We start from the raw sequence: 16,496 nt of genomic DNA, 5'->3' as shown, positions 1-16,496 counted from the left end.
GACATTTAGGCAAAGAACAGCCTTGGCGAATAGCAGTCTATCAGGGCATTGTTTTATTATATATATATATATATATATATATATATATATATATATATACACACACAGGCAACCATTCACACTCAATCACACCTATGGACAATATTGACTGTTCAATTAACAAGGCATGTACGTATTTGCAATGTGGGGGAAAACCCACGCAGGCACAGGTAAAACATGTCAAGTCCACACAGGAAGAGTGGAGCCAGATTCGAACCTTAGACCTCTGTACTGTGGGCAGAATATGCTAACCACTAGATCGTAGTTCTGCCCTGCAATCCATACAATAAAGCAAAATTAGATGCATTCAATAAACGTCTGCCAGGCCGTTTCGGTTCTCATCCCGTTCAGTTTTCAACCAAAAATGTCATATTTTTTATGCCCTGGTATACAACCGAATTTTGGTTCTCAACCAAACTGAGTGCATCTGAATGCTTCACTCGACTACCCTCTGTTTCCTTATACGTCACTCCCTTATATGTCACGTCTTCCTCATTATCACATTAAGACCGATGCATTAATATTGTTGTTTTATTTTTGCAAAAATGCTGACATATTTGGTTAAGATCTCCTGAATAGTATGATTTTAAAGCAAGCAGAGGATGGTTTGAAAAGTTAGTGTGCCCTGTGTTTGCCCAAAGACAGCTGGGATAGGTGCTAACTTCTCCACTGTGAGACTAATAAAGGCATATCCAATCCAATCCAATCCAATCCAACACGCCCCGTGGCAGACAGATAAGAGAGATTTTTATGTACATATGTTAATGTTGATGGTGAAAATAAAAGTTTGTTTTTATAGAATTTTACACATGAACTGCTCTATTATTAAGTTTTTATCCGGTTTATGCGATGAAATAGTTAAAAAGTTGTTTTTTAGATTTTGAACGGATTAAGAATTTTTACATTGATTTTAATGGAAAGTGGTGTTTCGATTTTTGAACAAATCGGTTTTCGAACAGGTTTCTGCAACGGATTATGGTCGAAAACCGAGGTATCACTGTATAACGGAAAATAAAGGCCAACTGTGACTCCATTTCAGAAAATGAAATATTTTCATGTCACCTGTAAAGTAATTCAACAAAAAATATTATATACAACATGACAATTTAATTCTGTATCAAAAATAAAAGGAAATCATTTTCCCCCCGAACTAAAACCCTGATGAGCAATAAATCCATATGTGATGTCACTTCAAAATAATAATAGGGTAGTATGGCAATTAGAAATTGATTGGGAAAGCGATGTATCCAGATGTTTGAATAGTTGTTGGCTTTATGTCTGTGTAAGCTCTCAGTCGTACAGGAGTGGTCCATCGATGAGAAGGTTTCTTCAGCCGTCATCTGTACAAAAGTGAAGGTTTCGGACGTTTCGCCTCCTATCCAAGAGGCTTCGTCAGCGAACTAAAGTCTGACTGGTCGTATCGGCCCCATTAATATATCCCTAATGTCCAGACATGGTGGCGCCGGACACAGCTATGATACGTCCCTAGTAGGGACCATTGTTCTCATTGTTGGCTTTATATATGTTGGACCCGACATGGAGTGGAAACCCATCGCGATTGGAAGAATGGTAAGCTATAAACTGTGGTTATTACACTGCATGATTGTTTTTGCAATTCAGAGTGCATTGACATCCTACATTGTCATTGCTACGGTTATCGGCAGTTGTGTTGCGTTGTTGGCCACTCCACACAATGTGTCATCAGCCTTCTGCAACATTGTAAGTTGTAAACTATTACAGAGAATTGCATTCACACACTCATATTTGAAATGTTTTAGTCCAGAAATTCATCCATGTACAGCAATCCCCCGTTTCTCACAAGAGCCCCCCACGTTAGGTGAAGAGCAGGGACGCCCCCTCACCCTTCTTCTCACAGCCATTGTGTTTATGTTTAGACAATTAAGGAGGCGCTGACAAGTGCTGCTTTGCTGTTTTCTTTCGGAGACATGTACTGCTTTTTTCGTAGAACCCCAATCTCTCTCCCTCTCCCTCGCTCTATCTCTCTCTCTCTACCTCGCGTGCAGTGCGAACACTTCCACCCCCCCCCCCCCCGACACACACACACTAAATGGAAATCACTGATCAAGGCAAGTAGTATTTGAATAGACTGATCAAACAGGAACCCACATGATTAGACAGAGTGGGGTTCTGCTGGGTCGAAGCTGATAAAGATGCACAGCCAATCCACATGGCTGTAAATCATCATGGATTATCGTGCTGTCATTGGTAGTCGTCAGCGCTGGGAACCAATCAAGCTACACCCATGTACAAAACGTCTGAGTCATTTGTCTTTTTTTTCTGAACGTTTATTTACTCAAAAAATTCCATGATGCATTGAACATGTGATAAGTGAACAGCAAAGTAGCGGGGGATCACTGTACACAGAAATTTGGAATACGGTATATATATTTTTTCCTTTTATATATGGGATAAGTTCAGTGTTTGTGCAGCAATATTATGACTTCAAAATCAGTATTTTACTTTTGCAGAAATGTGTCAGCATCAAGACCACATGCGAGATCAAGTTTTCCCATTCCGAACTGAACAGAACAGAAGCCAGCTGTATCAGTGACTGAAATGGCGGCTGTGTCTCTCTGTCGTCTTCCACAATCAGCATCAAACACCAAATAACCAGCTGCACAGGAGCAGCTCCTGAAGAGTTTTGCGCAGCTCTTGGCTCCTATAGGCATAGATGAGCGGGTCTATCAGAGAGTTACATATGATCAGGATGAGAAAGAGGTTAAAATTCCGGAAGAAGCAGTTGCAGACGGGACTGGTAGGGCAGATAAGGATGAGAATGAGGTGCAGGAAGAATGGTCCCCAGCACACGATGAATACACCGAGGAGGATGGTGAGCGTGATGGCGCCCTTCATGCTGGTGGACGGGCGGCGCTTCTTGCGGAAGTTGACGGTGATGCTGCGTGAGTGGACGTGAGCCAGCAGGAACATGTGTAGGTAGAGCACCGCGTTGAAGACCAGGCTGGAGCAGAAGAAGGTCACCAGGCACACGATGACGGCATTGTCCGTGTGGTAAACGATGAATAAGATGCTGGAGGTGATGCTGGCCAGCCAAACGGCGGCAATGATGCCCACGGCACGCTGCGTCGTCATGATGCTGTGATAGCGCAGCGCATAAAAGATGGTTATGTAGCGATCCGCCGCAATGGTGCTCAAAAAAGACAGCGACGACACCACCGAGCTACAGATCATCGCATCTATCACATTGTCCAGGTGGCGCAGCATGCCCGGTTGCACGTCCAGAAGGCCGTGGTCGTGCAGAAGCATAACGATGGTCTCTACCACGTTGCTGACGCTCACCAGCATGTCTGATACGGCCAGACAACAGATGAAGTAGTACATGGGTGAGTGAAGATTTCGGTTCTTGATGATGGCCACCATCACAAGGATATTCTCCACCAGGCTGATAAGGCCCAGAGATAGGAAGAGCTCCTGTGGGATCCGCAGCTGGAAGCAGCCGATCGAGTTCGGTTCCGTGCCAATCGAGTTGCTCTCATTGTCACCCAGGTAGTCATTGTGTGTGAAGATGTTGTTCTGGGAATTGTTGAAAAAGTCCATTGCTCCTGAAATGGAAAATAGACTGCATTTGAGTCACACAATTGCCTCCAATCAGTCAGTGACGGGCTGTGCATGTCAACCCAAGGCCTTCAGTAGTGCGATGTCTGAATCAATCCATAGCTATGAGTGTGGTGTGATTTACTACATACTCCAGAAAATAACTTGTGACTTCAAGAAACTTAATAGAAATACTGTCATTGAATTGTTTACATTTTTTATGTGTGGATTCATTATAACCTCATAAAATAGCAATGTCGTTTGCTCTTTTTGCTAGCTTTGGAGCTGTCCTAAATGATGCCTATCTATTCTTGAAAGGTCCATCTTGAAAATGGCTTTAAGAGTATGTCTGCAACCAAATCTATTCCTTCTCCTCCTTCAGCCATTGTTGGATGAAAACCACTATTAAATCGACACGACAACATACTTGCTAATGCAAATCACTAAAGATACAGTGTGCTAGCTCTGGATAGTATGCTCTTATCACTAGCGGCTAGTGATACTATGATTGGCTAACGACGAACCAATCATATGACTAGCCAATCTTAGTTTGCGAAAACTGACATTTCCAGCGTGCCATTGGTTGACAACTTGAAATCTGATTGGTTAAAGCAACATTTTCATCACCATTGATTTTTATGCTCCAGGGCCTGCAGAAGTGATTGTGAAGGCGTCCAGGTAGATTTCTGACCCTGGTAACAAATGATGGCTGAAATGTGATTGGTTAAATCCTTAAAGGACGACCGACATCTCCGGACAAGTTGTCTATAATTTGTAAATTGGCTTCAAATGACTTCTACTGAGCGTATTTTTCAAAGATTCCACCACATATAGCTATATTTTACGTTTTCAGATTGGCGCTGAATATTCCGGGAGTCTTGTTTTTGAGTTGGTGACGAGTCCTCACCCTACGTCACTGAAGGAACGCCCCTGTCTGAAAAAAGGACACATTGTAGCAGTCCTTCCATCACGTCAATGCGTTCTGCTGTACTTTTGTCTTAAAACGTCGTGTAGGACCAAAAAAAGGCAGAAGAGGGCGACAAAGCTCCATGTAAGGAATTAATCAGCCTGTGGAAACGGGCTGACTAATTCCCTACATGGCTTTGTCGCCATTTTCTGCCTCCCTTGGGTGCGACATTTCCCACCCCTGATGCCTCAAAATGACAGGGAATAAATTATTTAATCGATTGCAAACATGTATGCTTTCTCCTTCAGAACTGTTTGAATCATATTCATAACTGGATGAGTAACAAGAAAGCATATTCTCCAAATCTGAAGCCATTGTTTTGATTCTAGAGCAAGGCAAGACGTCTTGCCGTGACACCATGAACATGGCGGCGGGACCTTCTGAAACTGTCCACTTCCGGTTTCAAATTGAAGTACTTTTTAGACACTTTAAGTTATTTTTATTGGTGTTTTGTATTTGACTAAAAATATCATACTGTGTGTTTTGGGTATTTTAGATGATATAAAACGTTTTTCTGATGTCAGTTAGGAAACAAAAAAGTGACGTCGGTTGTCCTTTAAATACGAAAACACATCTGGAAGCAGCACAAGGGAAAAGCAATGAAAGGAAGCTGAAAGACAATTTGGAATTATCTAATAAAAAATCATGGGCAAAATATAATTAACTTTAGTCTGTCATTGAGATACTTTTAGGCCAGCAGAGAAGGCCTTGGAGTCCCTGACGGCCTACCACTGAAATAAGGTCATTTTTTTATAAAATAAAAAAATAATAAAAATAAAAACAGTCAGCAACAAGTAGAGAAAATATATAACAGACACACCTGGATTTTATTTTCTCTCCCGGCACTAATGGGGACTTGACTGTTAGTTAGATTTGTACTCTGTGAATCAAATTAAAACCAAAATGTGTGACGGTCGTCTTTATCTAATGATTAAAGTTGTTCTTAAACATATGTGGTCTTTGAAAGTTGGAATGGGCTCATTTATGCAATCGCCCTCTTCTTCTCTCCAGTTGTTTGACTTCAATCGAAGGAAAGATTTTGTTTGTCCATGAGGTACCGTCACATCTTAATGACATCTGAAGCGACATGGAGAAGAATTTGTCGAATACAAAACCACCATCACCATTGTCTCAAATCACCAGCAAACACACTTCTTTTCCAAAGTAGAGCTGATGTCATCAAATTCATTCCAGATACCCTCTCAGCGATGCCCAGACAAGCATTTATAAGACCATCAATTGAAAGAGATCAGTCATTTATTGGCGATCCAGTTGGAAATTCACCATTATAACTTCACTCGCAAGGCGACTTTGGGTTAGGGACTGTGAAAAGGCAAAGAAACTAGGTAACTGGAACTTATTTCTCACCACCATGTCTCCTAAAATGTTGGGTGTCTACCTGTGTCAATTTGATCCCAGAAACTCCAGGAAAATTATCCTATCCGTACATTCATCACACAAATTGACCCAAATAACAGGCTTGTCTGATTTTTTAGACCAATTTTAAAACAGAATGGCGAAAGAACATTTTTCATTCTAAATTGTTCAGAACATGCACTAATGTAAAAATACAAATACCATATTTTCCTGTAGATAAGGCGCACCCCAAATCCTTTGTTTTCTTCAAAAATGACCCTGCTCCATATACGCAGGTGCGCCTTATGTGTGAAGCAATATTGAGCCACAACAGGTCTCGCAACTACTGTCAGCAGCCACCGACTCCATTCCCCCTGTAGGTCGTGCGTCATCCCAGCCACTATTGTAGCACCTTATAATGGGGTGTGCCTTATATTTTAAAAACGTTTATATATTTGTGTATTATATTTTGAAAACTTTTTGTCATCCATTGAAGGTGTGCTTTATACTCCAGTGCGCCTTATATATCGAAAAAGTTTGAACATGCACCATTCATTGGGGGTGCACCTTATAGTGCCTTATACTGACCAAAATTAAAAAAAATAATCCATCCTTTTTAAGCTTCTCGAACAATAGAAAAATATTTATTCACCACTGGATAACTATTTTGTGTGTGTGTGTGTGTGTGTGTGTGTGTGTGTGTGTGTGTGTGTGTGTGTGTGTGTGTGTGTGTGTGTGTGTGTGTGTGTGTGTGCTTACATCCAGTACAGTACATACACTTGGGGAAAAATTTCATGCTAATCGCTTTCTGGAGGTTTACATAGGCCAAGGATATTTGAGTGGGAAGGACATGTTCTAGTTCATGTATAGCTAATATCGCTGGAAAGCCTCACTAGTGTAAAATAATAATAAAATATTTGGTATCAAACTAGATTCGTAAGACGTACCACGTTTGATCAGTGCTAAGATAATGTTCTGTCAGCTCTGGAGTCAAACATAAGAATTCAAGTATGAAGGAATAAAATATGCTAAGACAACCAAGGTTCTCACATTGAATTCTCTTCAGAACTAAATTTGTCACTGGGAAAAGGCGACGGGCGCCTTGAGGGTAAAAATTGAGTGGTGTAAGATCACAAAGTCATTTATTTTCTCGAACTTAATTTGTCCTAAATAGCATAAAATCTTCATATTGTACTATATTCTGTTTGATGCTATTTTGGGGGTCGACTTGAAATAAAATAACACTGGAAGAGGAGTATCTTAAAAGTCACATTTGACTGCTAGTAAAATAAAATTGGTATTTTGTCAAATTTGAAGGGTGGTAATCTAACATTGTAGGAACATTATTGAGTTACATTTGAGTGGTCACAAAAATTAGATTTTATAAGAGGACGCCTTGGAGTCACACTAGATCAACGCAAGAATGTAAACGGCATACTGCATCTATTTTTTTCCTCAACATGAAGATCTGGCGAAGGAAAATAAAATGCATTTGACATACCAGTAGCAATCGATGAGAAAAGTAAGTCTCCTTGGCTTGTTTATAAACTCAAGCTGAAAAACACCAACATCCAGAACATGTACTTTTTCCAAATCATGTTTTGTGCCTCGGGCACGCGAAAGGCGACTGTCCCGCCTAACAAGAGAGCTTCTTTGCAGAAAGAGCTGGGACCGACGTGATGTGAGTGATATGATAGAATACTTGGTGAGAGGAGTGATGCAGACCCAACACCCCATGTCAGACTTCACTAGACTCCTCCCTGTATGCTGATGTTACTTGGAAGATGACTCCATGAAAATAACGTTGAAGAAAACATTAATGAATACATTTTTCATAATGCCCAATTGGTAGTATATATTGTGTGATGTCACGAGAGGCTGTGTCCTGGAGGGCAAATACATCCCCCTAAGATGGCTCCACCCAGAGAGAGTCTTGGCCCCATCTGGTGGAAGGCAGCAATTAAAACCACACACCTGCAGCTGATCAGGGCGGGATTGGCAGGCAAGGCTCTTAAGGCAGAGAGCCTCTGAGTGTGGAGCTTGGGGAAAGACAAGCTCGATTGCTGTGCTCTGTGAAGAAGTTGATTGCTGCGTGGAACTCATGGCCAGTTGGGACCACACGACAGGACACTGGATTTGGACCTCGCTAAAGGTGGCTAGGCTACATGAGGAGGACGTCAAGAGGGGTGAGACCTAGAGACTCTTGGAAAAGAACTCCGTCTTCAGTTTTACCTCAGAAGAGACTTTATTTTGATTCAAGTATTGGAAGAGACACTATTCAAACCTTTGTTGCTTGTGAGTTCCCCCTGAAACCCTTGATTAAAACCTTTGTTTGTACCCAAAACTGTCGTCCATTGAACTTCTTGTCCTGTCCCGCTGAGAGCTAGCCTCTCATGATATCACATATGGTGGAGGATGCGGGCACTGGACAAGCGTTAGTAAGTGCATGGACATTGATGGTTTGTGTTATGTTTTTTCTAAATTGAAAATATCCTCAATTACAAAAAAAAAAAAAAAAAAAAAAAGGAAGACGTTTTGAAAACCCTGCTTGCAAGTCAGGAAGCCCAATATCAGGCCAATTTGGCTCTCCTGGAGGAGCAAAGGAGGGCCAATGAACTGAAGGCAGAGGAATTGCTCTTGCAAAAACAAATGGCCGCCAAGAACATGCCCCGGGTGAAGGCGGGTGATTTTTTTAGCCAAGATGGGGGTGACGGATGATATTGAGGCGTACCTACATACGTTTGAAGCAACAGCCACTCGAGAAAAGTGGCCCAAGCAGCAGTGGGTGGGATTGCTTGCACCCTTCCTGACAGGGGAATCGCTGAATGCTGTCCTGGACTTGACCGCAGACAGAGCAGAAGACTACGACTATTTAAAAGCTTTTTTATATATATATATACAGTAATGTCTCGTTATATCGATATCGGTTATAACGATAGTACCGCTTATTACGATATTATTTTCATTTCCCTTGCACATTTCTAGTCTTTTTATGTATAATTAGTACCGTTTAGTACGATACCCGGTTGTTACGATAATCCGGTTATTACGGTGCTCCTTTTCATCCCCCGCCGGCCATTTTTGTTGTTTACATCGATATATCCGTCGTGCCATTGGTCAACTTGGTTACGTGTCTTGTTACGTGGCAGCTCTCCCGAGCAGACGCCATTTTCAGACGGCAACTCGTGTGTATCAGACGGCTGCTCGCGTGTCTTCAACAATGGACTGTTTTGGATGCCATCAGAGCAATTTCCAAAGCGTGGAGCACGGTGTCCGAAAACACCATCAAGAACTGCTTCCGTCACTGCAAATTTGAAAATCCAGGGTGCAGTGAGGAAACATCTGCAGCTAACGAAGAGGATGACGACAACATTCCTCTTGCAGTGTTGGCTGAAAAGCTAAAAGTCGCCGACATTGCATCGTATGTCGCAGTCGACAAAGACATTGCGACATTCCCAAGCTCATCAGATGCGGATATCGCAGCGGAGGTCAAAGCCAAGTATGCCACAGTAGATTCCCGTGATGATGATGATGCTGATGACGATGAAGAAGTAGCGACTGAATGCACACCTTTTGGATTGGATTGGATTGGATTGGATTTGCCTTTATTAGTCTCACAGTGGAGAAATTTACATTTCACAGCAGCAAGTTTTGCAACTTCGACAAAAGCGTTGCAAGGGGTTGCGGACACGCGATCTTTCTTTGAATCCGTAGAAAATGCATCCGGTTTTTTAGAAACGTTAAACAAGATGGAAGTGTTCATATTAAAATATAAAAATGGGAAGCAGAAGAAGATTGATGACTTTTTTAAATAGCTTACATACATACATACTAATTGCAGTGTTATGTACATGTACTGTAACATGAATTCAAGCGTTTTTTGCAACAATGTTTGTTGTTTTGTCTGCTGAAGCGTCATGATTTTGAAAATGACTGTACATTCCATACTGTGCATTAAAGGGCAACCAACATCACTTTTTGTGTTTCTTGAGTCAGTCAAAAAGCTGTTGTAACGTCACAGCTGCGCGCCGGCATTCTATTCAGCCACTCTCGAACGTCACGTAAGTTATGTAAACGTTGCAGTTTTGGTTTTTCATCCATGTACAGTATTTAATTGTGTTGCATCCACATATCTTTATTGTTTGCAACAATCACTGTTTTTCATATGATTGTACATGCTGGCGTTCGTGGCTTCGTGTGAATAGAACTTGACGATTTAGCATTGGTTGGTTGCATTTTTGAAAGGAAATAGTCATTAAAAACTGTAAAGACGTTTTTATTTTATGCACAACTTTATTTTTCACTTCACTACTGTACAAAAAACATGTTAGATACGCAATCCATGAACCCAATGATGAAATTACATGCCATAACAAAGATGCCGCATTTACGCACCCCCCCCCCCCCCCCAGGATCGGATATATCGATAGTCCCGGTTATATCGATATTTTTTCGTATTCCCTTGCGTATCGATATAACGAGACTTTACTGTATATATATATATATATATATATATATATATATATATATATATATATATATATATATATATATATATATGGATTGGATTGGATATGCCTTTATTAGTCTCACAGTGGAGAAATTTACATTTCACAGCAGCAAAGTGATGAAAGGAATGAAAGTAGAAAAGCAAAACACAGGAGCTGCTGGAAAGGCAGCCACTCTCGCGGCGCCGTCTTGAAGTCAAAAGAACCAAAAAAAAAAAACAAAATAACAAATAACATGACAACACAAAGACACAGAAGGACATTCATTCTTAAGCACTTTCTGTACCCTCTGTTACATAAAGCAGTTCCAGATGAAAGAGGAGAGGATCAAAGCGTCTCTTCACCAGTGGATCAGGGACATCATGGTGGAATGTGCACGTCGACCACAAGCTAAATGTTGAAAGCAAACACGCAGCTGTAGCATCCATTGACGAAAAGAGATTGTCTCACATCTCCTGTCCCACATAAATCAGCTTCAATTCCATCCCGCGACAGTTCCAAATACGCATTGGCGCTCTGCGTTGACGCTCCTTCCTTCTTATCGCGGGCTCCTCAAGCCATGTATCCATCCAGCCGCAGACTGTCCAAAAGCACCGACCTTTCACTGAACAAAGCGGGGCTGTGAAGATGCTGCCCATTACAGGCGCAAAAAAACACAATGGCCCCAGAGCTGTCCAGCGATGACAGTCGAATGGCATCGACATTCCTCCCATTCAACACAGTACTAGCATATCCATGCTGCCGAAAAGGCGCAACCGCTCAGCACAGTTTCCTCCTTGATGAATGTCGTGGTCAAAAATGCTGAAAAACAATCCGTATCCGTTCCACACGACGCACAACACAAAAACAACAAAAAAAAGCAAGGCTCATCAGAGCACTTGCTGACGGCTGCCTACTCGGGCGCCATCTTGGACTCCTTATTTTTATATATATATATAATTCCTTGTCTCACCCCCCATGGGTGGTGTCTGTCCCTGATTTCTTTTAGCTCGGGTCCTCTAACAGAGGCCAGGAAGCTTGAAGGTTCTGCGCAGTATCCGTGCTGTTCCCAGCATTGCGCTTTTCTGGACCGAGATATCCGATGTTGTTCCCGGGATCTGTTGTAACCACTCGTCGAGTTTGGGGGTCACTGCCCCGAGTTCTCTGACCACCACAGGCACGACTGTCACCTTTACCTTCCAGGCTCTCTCCAGCTCCTCTCTGAGCCCTTGGTATTTCTCCATTTTCTCATGTTCCTTCTTTCTGATGTTTCCATCACTCGGGAACGCTATATCCACGACAACGGCTTTCCTTTGCCCTTTATCTATGACCACGATATCTGGTTGGTTGGCCATTACCATCTTGTCAGTCTGTATCTGGAAGTCCCACAGGATCTTTGCTCGGTCATTCTCTACTACCTTGGGAGGTGTTTCCCATTTTGACCTTGGGGTTTCCAGTCCATACTCCGCACAGATGTTTCGGTAGACTATGCCAGCCACCTGGTTATGGCGCTCCCTGTAGGCTTACCTGCCAGCATCTTACACCCTGCAGTTATGTGTTGGATTGTCTCAGGTGCCTCTTTGCACAACCTACACCTTGGGTCTTGCCTGGTGTGGTATATCCCTGCCTCTATGGCTCTGGTGTTCAGGGTCTGCTCTTGGGCAGCCAGGATGAGTGCCTCTGTGCTGTCCTTTAGGCCAGCCCTCTCTAGCCACTGATAGGACTTATTGAGATCAGCCACTTCAGTTATGGTTCGGTGGTACATCCCGTGTAGGGGATTTTCCTCCCATGATTGTCCCTCTTCTAGCACATCATCCTCTGTTCAATATACTTTTGCCTTACACACACTTTCTGGGAACCAATTAAGTTTGTGAGGTGAGGTGTCACTGTATAGTGATTTTACCTCTGAACATGTGTTGCTCCACCGTGTGCTCTACATTGTCTTTTCAAATGAAACTTCAACCACTTGAAGGTCTTCTTTTTGCAAAATAACACAATACTAATTATCAAAAAATTATCAGCAGTACATGAAGGATCAAATAGGCGATTGTGCTGGAGAAAATTAAGGCAAGGCAATATATTCTCTCAGCATGAGACATATACAGGAGAACGTACCTCTATATTGATGTGAAATAATAGATAAGGATGTGTTTGGGTTGTTTAACCTCGAAACTTGCTTCTGTAAAAAAATGCTTAGTCTGTCAGTCATTTTACAGTCTGTTACTGAAAAGCCTTGACACTACATTGTACCACACTTATGGTGAACGCGCGGAAACAATCCAAACATGTAAACAAAGGAGATGTTTGCGCCCCCTCACTGTTGAAATCAGGTCACTTTGTGTCCCATTTTTAGAATGATCTGACACAAGAAAGAGACGAACCAATTTGATAGTTGCAGCCATACTAAGTGTGTCCATTGAGTTTCCTTTGGATTAATAACTAGGCTGTTCAACAATGGAGGCGCCATCACGGCTGAAACAGTCAGTCGCTGTTTCTCTTCACGCAATTGCTTCTGGGGACTGGTTCTGATATTTGTCCAAAACTGTATTTAGATTACAAGAAGGGTCCTCAAGTACTTCACTTATAGCTCCCGGTCAACAGAGAACAATGATATCATTTAGAAAATCAAGCACTCGGTCAGCTCTTCATTTGCTCACTAACTTCAAGTATAAACAAATCAGAAAAGGAAGTGGATCATTTAAAATGTTTTTAGATGGTCGTAACCCAAGGAAATTGCACATATGGCAGAGGTTTATCATACAATGTGTCTTTGATATTTTACAGAAGAGCAAGGCACTGTCATTTTCCATTCAGACAGATATAAACAGACTCTTCAGGGCACTGCAAACACATAATTTGACAAAAAATAAAACATAAAAAAATAGAGTAGCGATCTTCACTCAAATGATGTCAGCATGAGGTGGCCTTCCATCAGAACACGTGTATCAACCATCAATTCATGGACAGTGTTTTTTTTGTTTATAATTTTGCACATGGAAAAAAAGAATTTAGTCAGTCTCAGTAATGACTTTTTTCAGTTAGATTATTGATGAAATTATTAATTATTGTTTTTATTGCATTTTTTATTGTGTGCATTTTTTGGCATTGGATTGGATTGGATTTGGATTGGATTTGCCTTTATTAGTCTCGCATTTACATTTCACAGCAGCAAAGTTATAAAAGGAATGAAAGTAGAAAAACAAAATAAGTGAGCTGCTGGAAAGGCAGCCACTCTCGCGGCGCCGTCTTAAAGTCAAAAGAACAAAAAAAACTAAATAACATGACAAAACAAAGACACAGAGTCATTCATTCTTAAGCACTTTTTGTACCATCTTTGTTACACAAAGCAGTTCCACATGAAAGAGGAGAGGATCAAAGCGTCTCTTCACCAGTGGATCAGGGACATCATGGTGGAATGTGCACGTCAACTCCAAGCTAAATGTTGAAAGCAAACATACAGCTGTAGCATCCATTGACGAAGAGATTGTCTCACATCTCAGTTCCCACATAAATCCGCTTCAATTCCAAGCCACGACAGTTGCACATATGCATCGGCGCTCTGCGCCGACGCTCCTTCTTATCGCGCATATTAAAGATATTATTTTAGTGGCGCCTGAGGGAGACATGATTTGAAAGATCTCCACCCATTCATTTTACAATCCACTTTATCCTCACAGCAGTCGTGGAGGGAAATGGGGGGGGGGGGGGCTGGAGCCTATCCCAGCTGTCTTCGGGCAGTAGGCAGTTGCCAGCCAATCGCAGTGCAAAGCGAGACAAACAACGACTCTTGCAGACACTCAAGCACAAGTTTGATTTGAAAGTAATCAACACGTGTTGTGTGGATACGATTAGGATTTAGGGCTACAATATTGACATTTAAATAACTGTGTATTTATTTACTTAAGAAAGGGTAAATTGTAACTACTGAGGTCAATTTACATTTCTTTCATGAATAATTTATTTAAAACAGTGTCCATATTGTTTGGTGAAAAGGTGTGCACTAAAAATAGAGATCGATTACAACGCTGATCAAAATTATCATGACTAATCATTAACAATTTGGCCTGAGTCACATGCGGACCTAAATGAGACAAAAATAAAATAAAATAAAAAACAGGTATCGGCATTTGCTGGCTTTTTTTCACCATCAACTGTGATAAACGGTATTGGACCGATACAAGGTTTTAAGAGTGAAGGCAGAGTGGAGGCAGAAGTACACAGGTAGACTACATTTTGTGTCAACGGTGCCATCTGAAGGAAATCAGTGACTGCAATGTAGTAGTTGGTGAGAGTGTAGCCAGACAGCATAGGTTGGTGGTCTGTAGGATGACACTAGTATTGAGGAAGATGAAGAAATCAAAGGCAGAAGTGAGGACAAAATGTTGGAAGTTGAAAAAGGAAGAGTGTTGCTTGACATTTAGGAAGGAGGTAAGACAAGCACTGGGTGGGCAAGAGGTCCTTCCAGATGACTGGCAAACTACAGCGAACATAATCAGAGACACAGGTCGGAAAGTACTTGGTGTATCGAGTGGGAGAAAGGTAGATAAGGAGACTTGGTGGTGGAATGGGGAGTTGCAGGAGTGTATACAGAGAAAGAGGTTAGCAAAGAAGAAGTGGGACACTGAGAGGACAGACGAGAGTAGACACCAGTTCAAGGAGATGCAGCGCACAGTTAAAGTAAAGGTGGCAAAGGCCAAACAAGAGGCTTATGATGACTTGTATGCTCGGCTGGACAGCAAGGAAGGTGAGACTGATCTTTACAGGCTGGCGAGACAGAGAGACAAAGATGGTAAGGACCTGCAGCAGATTCGGGTGATTAGAGATGAAGATAGAGATGGCAATGTATTAACACAGGCATGGGCAAACTACGGCCCGCGGGCCACATACGGCCCTACGGCCCGTTCGGCTTTTCAATCCGGCCCGCCGAACTTGCCCAAATTATAGTACAAACAGTGTCTAAAACTCATGACAAAAAGCTAGCGAACAACAGGGCAGATAACTGAAAAGTTGCCTGCCCCATTTTTCCCAACTTGAAGCAAAATGAGACCAAACCCAAGAAGAAACATTGTCACAAAGTATAAAGTTTTTTTTTAAATCAAGAATGCACCAACTTCAAATGCTACCTTGCTTAATTTACATCAAATGCGCATGGCTGTAAATTTTGCTACAGTAGTCGATTGTCATTGTGGTGCACAATGCAACGTTTGCATTGATTCCTACGAGCCATTAAGCCCCTTTCATAAGTCTCACGTACACTTTACAGTCACGGTTTAATGTAAATTTACGTTTTGTAGCGTCACATATGTTGTTAGCTTCTTTTGAATCTTTCTTCTAGTTTGAGGTTCTGTGCATCTATTTTGGAAAATGACATGCAATTGCACGACTTTGTAACGCTTGCGAAAGTCCGGAAGAAAGAAGCAGGCTTCTGATTGGCTGCCGAGCCGAGTATGCAAATTTCAACTGCAGGTAGTCTATGTTTGTGTGCTCGGCGACGGTACACGTGTATTGTTAGCGCGTGACGGCGAGAGCGTCAGTGAGGAGTTTGTTGAGCGCGCGGTCAGGACAAACCATCTATGATTTGGCGGAATTTAACACAAGTAGGTATTATTGAGCTTGAATATTTCGTTGTGTAATAATATGTTTTGAATGTTGAAAGTGATTCCATTTTTCAATAAATGTTGATTTCTTTGCCCCTTCGATGGAAACTTAAAAACAGACGCAATCTTGATAAATCACAGTGCATATGTTATTTTAATCTATTTCCATTTCCTCCTCCAAGTATCTGCGAAATAGTCTGTAAATGCCATATCTTGCATATTCCTTGAGACAAATTTATTAACTGATCAGGGATATTTTTCACATTTGAAAGACAGTTAATAAATTGGGTTGTAGTGTTTTTACTGTGCTATGAGGTTTGTACATACATTTAAAGGACAACCGGCACCATTTTTTTGTTTTTGTTTCCCACTGACATCAGAAAAACGTTTTATAGCATCTAAAATACCCAAATCAGGCAGGCTGATATTTTTAGTTAAATGAAAAACACCAATAAAAATGACTTCAAAATGAATCCG

At 41.6% G+C, this 16,496-nt stretch overlaps 1 protein-coding gene across 1 annotated transcript; it reads right to left on the bottom strand.

Annotated features, from left to right (window-relative positions):
* Positions 1-2,515: 2,515 nt before the first annotated feature.
* Positions 2,516-7,857, bottom strand: mc1r (melanocortin 1 receptor). Its single transcript, XM_088992604.1, has 2 exons — positions 7,437-7,857; positions 2,516-3,620 (listed from the first exon to the last, which is right to left on the bottom strand). The coding sequence occupies exon 2, from the start codon at positions 3,613-3,615 to the stop codon at positions 2,656-2,658; it is 960 nt and encodes a 319-aa protein (XP_088848730.1). The 5' UTR covers positions 3,616-3,620; positions 7,437-7,857; the 3' UTR covers positions 2,516-2,655.
* Positions 7,858-16,496: the final 8,639 nt, after the last annotated feature.

This window comes from Hippocampus bargibanti, linkage group LG03 (assembly GCF_051943395.1).
Source record: "Hippocampus bargibanti isolate YZ-2025 linkage group LG03, ASM5194339v1, whole genome shotgun sequence".
In the NCBI taxonomy this organism is placed as follows: Eukaryota; Metazoa; Chordata; class Actinopteri; order Syngnathiformes; family Syngnathidae; genus Hippocampus; species Hippocampus bargibanti.
This window is presented reverse-complemented; position numbering and strand designations above follow the sequence as displayed.

What these genes read in the sequence shown, in the direction of transcription:
- mc1r (XM_088992604.1), bottom strand. Translation starts at nt 3,615, where the DNA reads ATGGACTTTTTCAACAATTCCCAGAACAACATCTTCACACACAATGAC.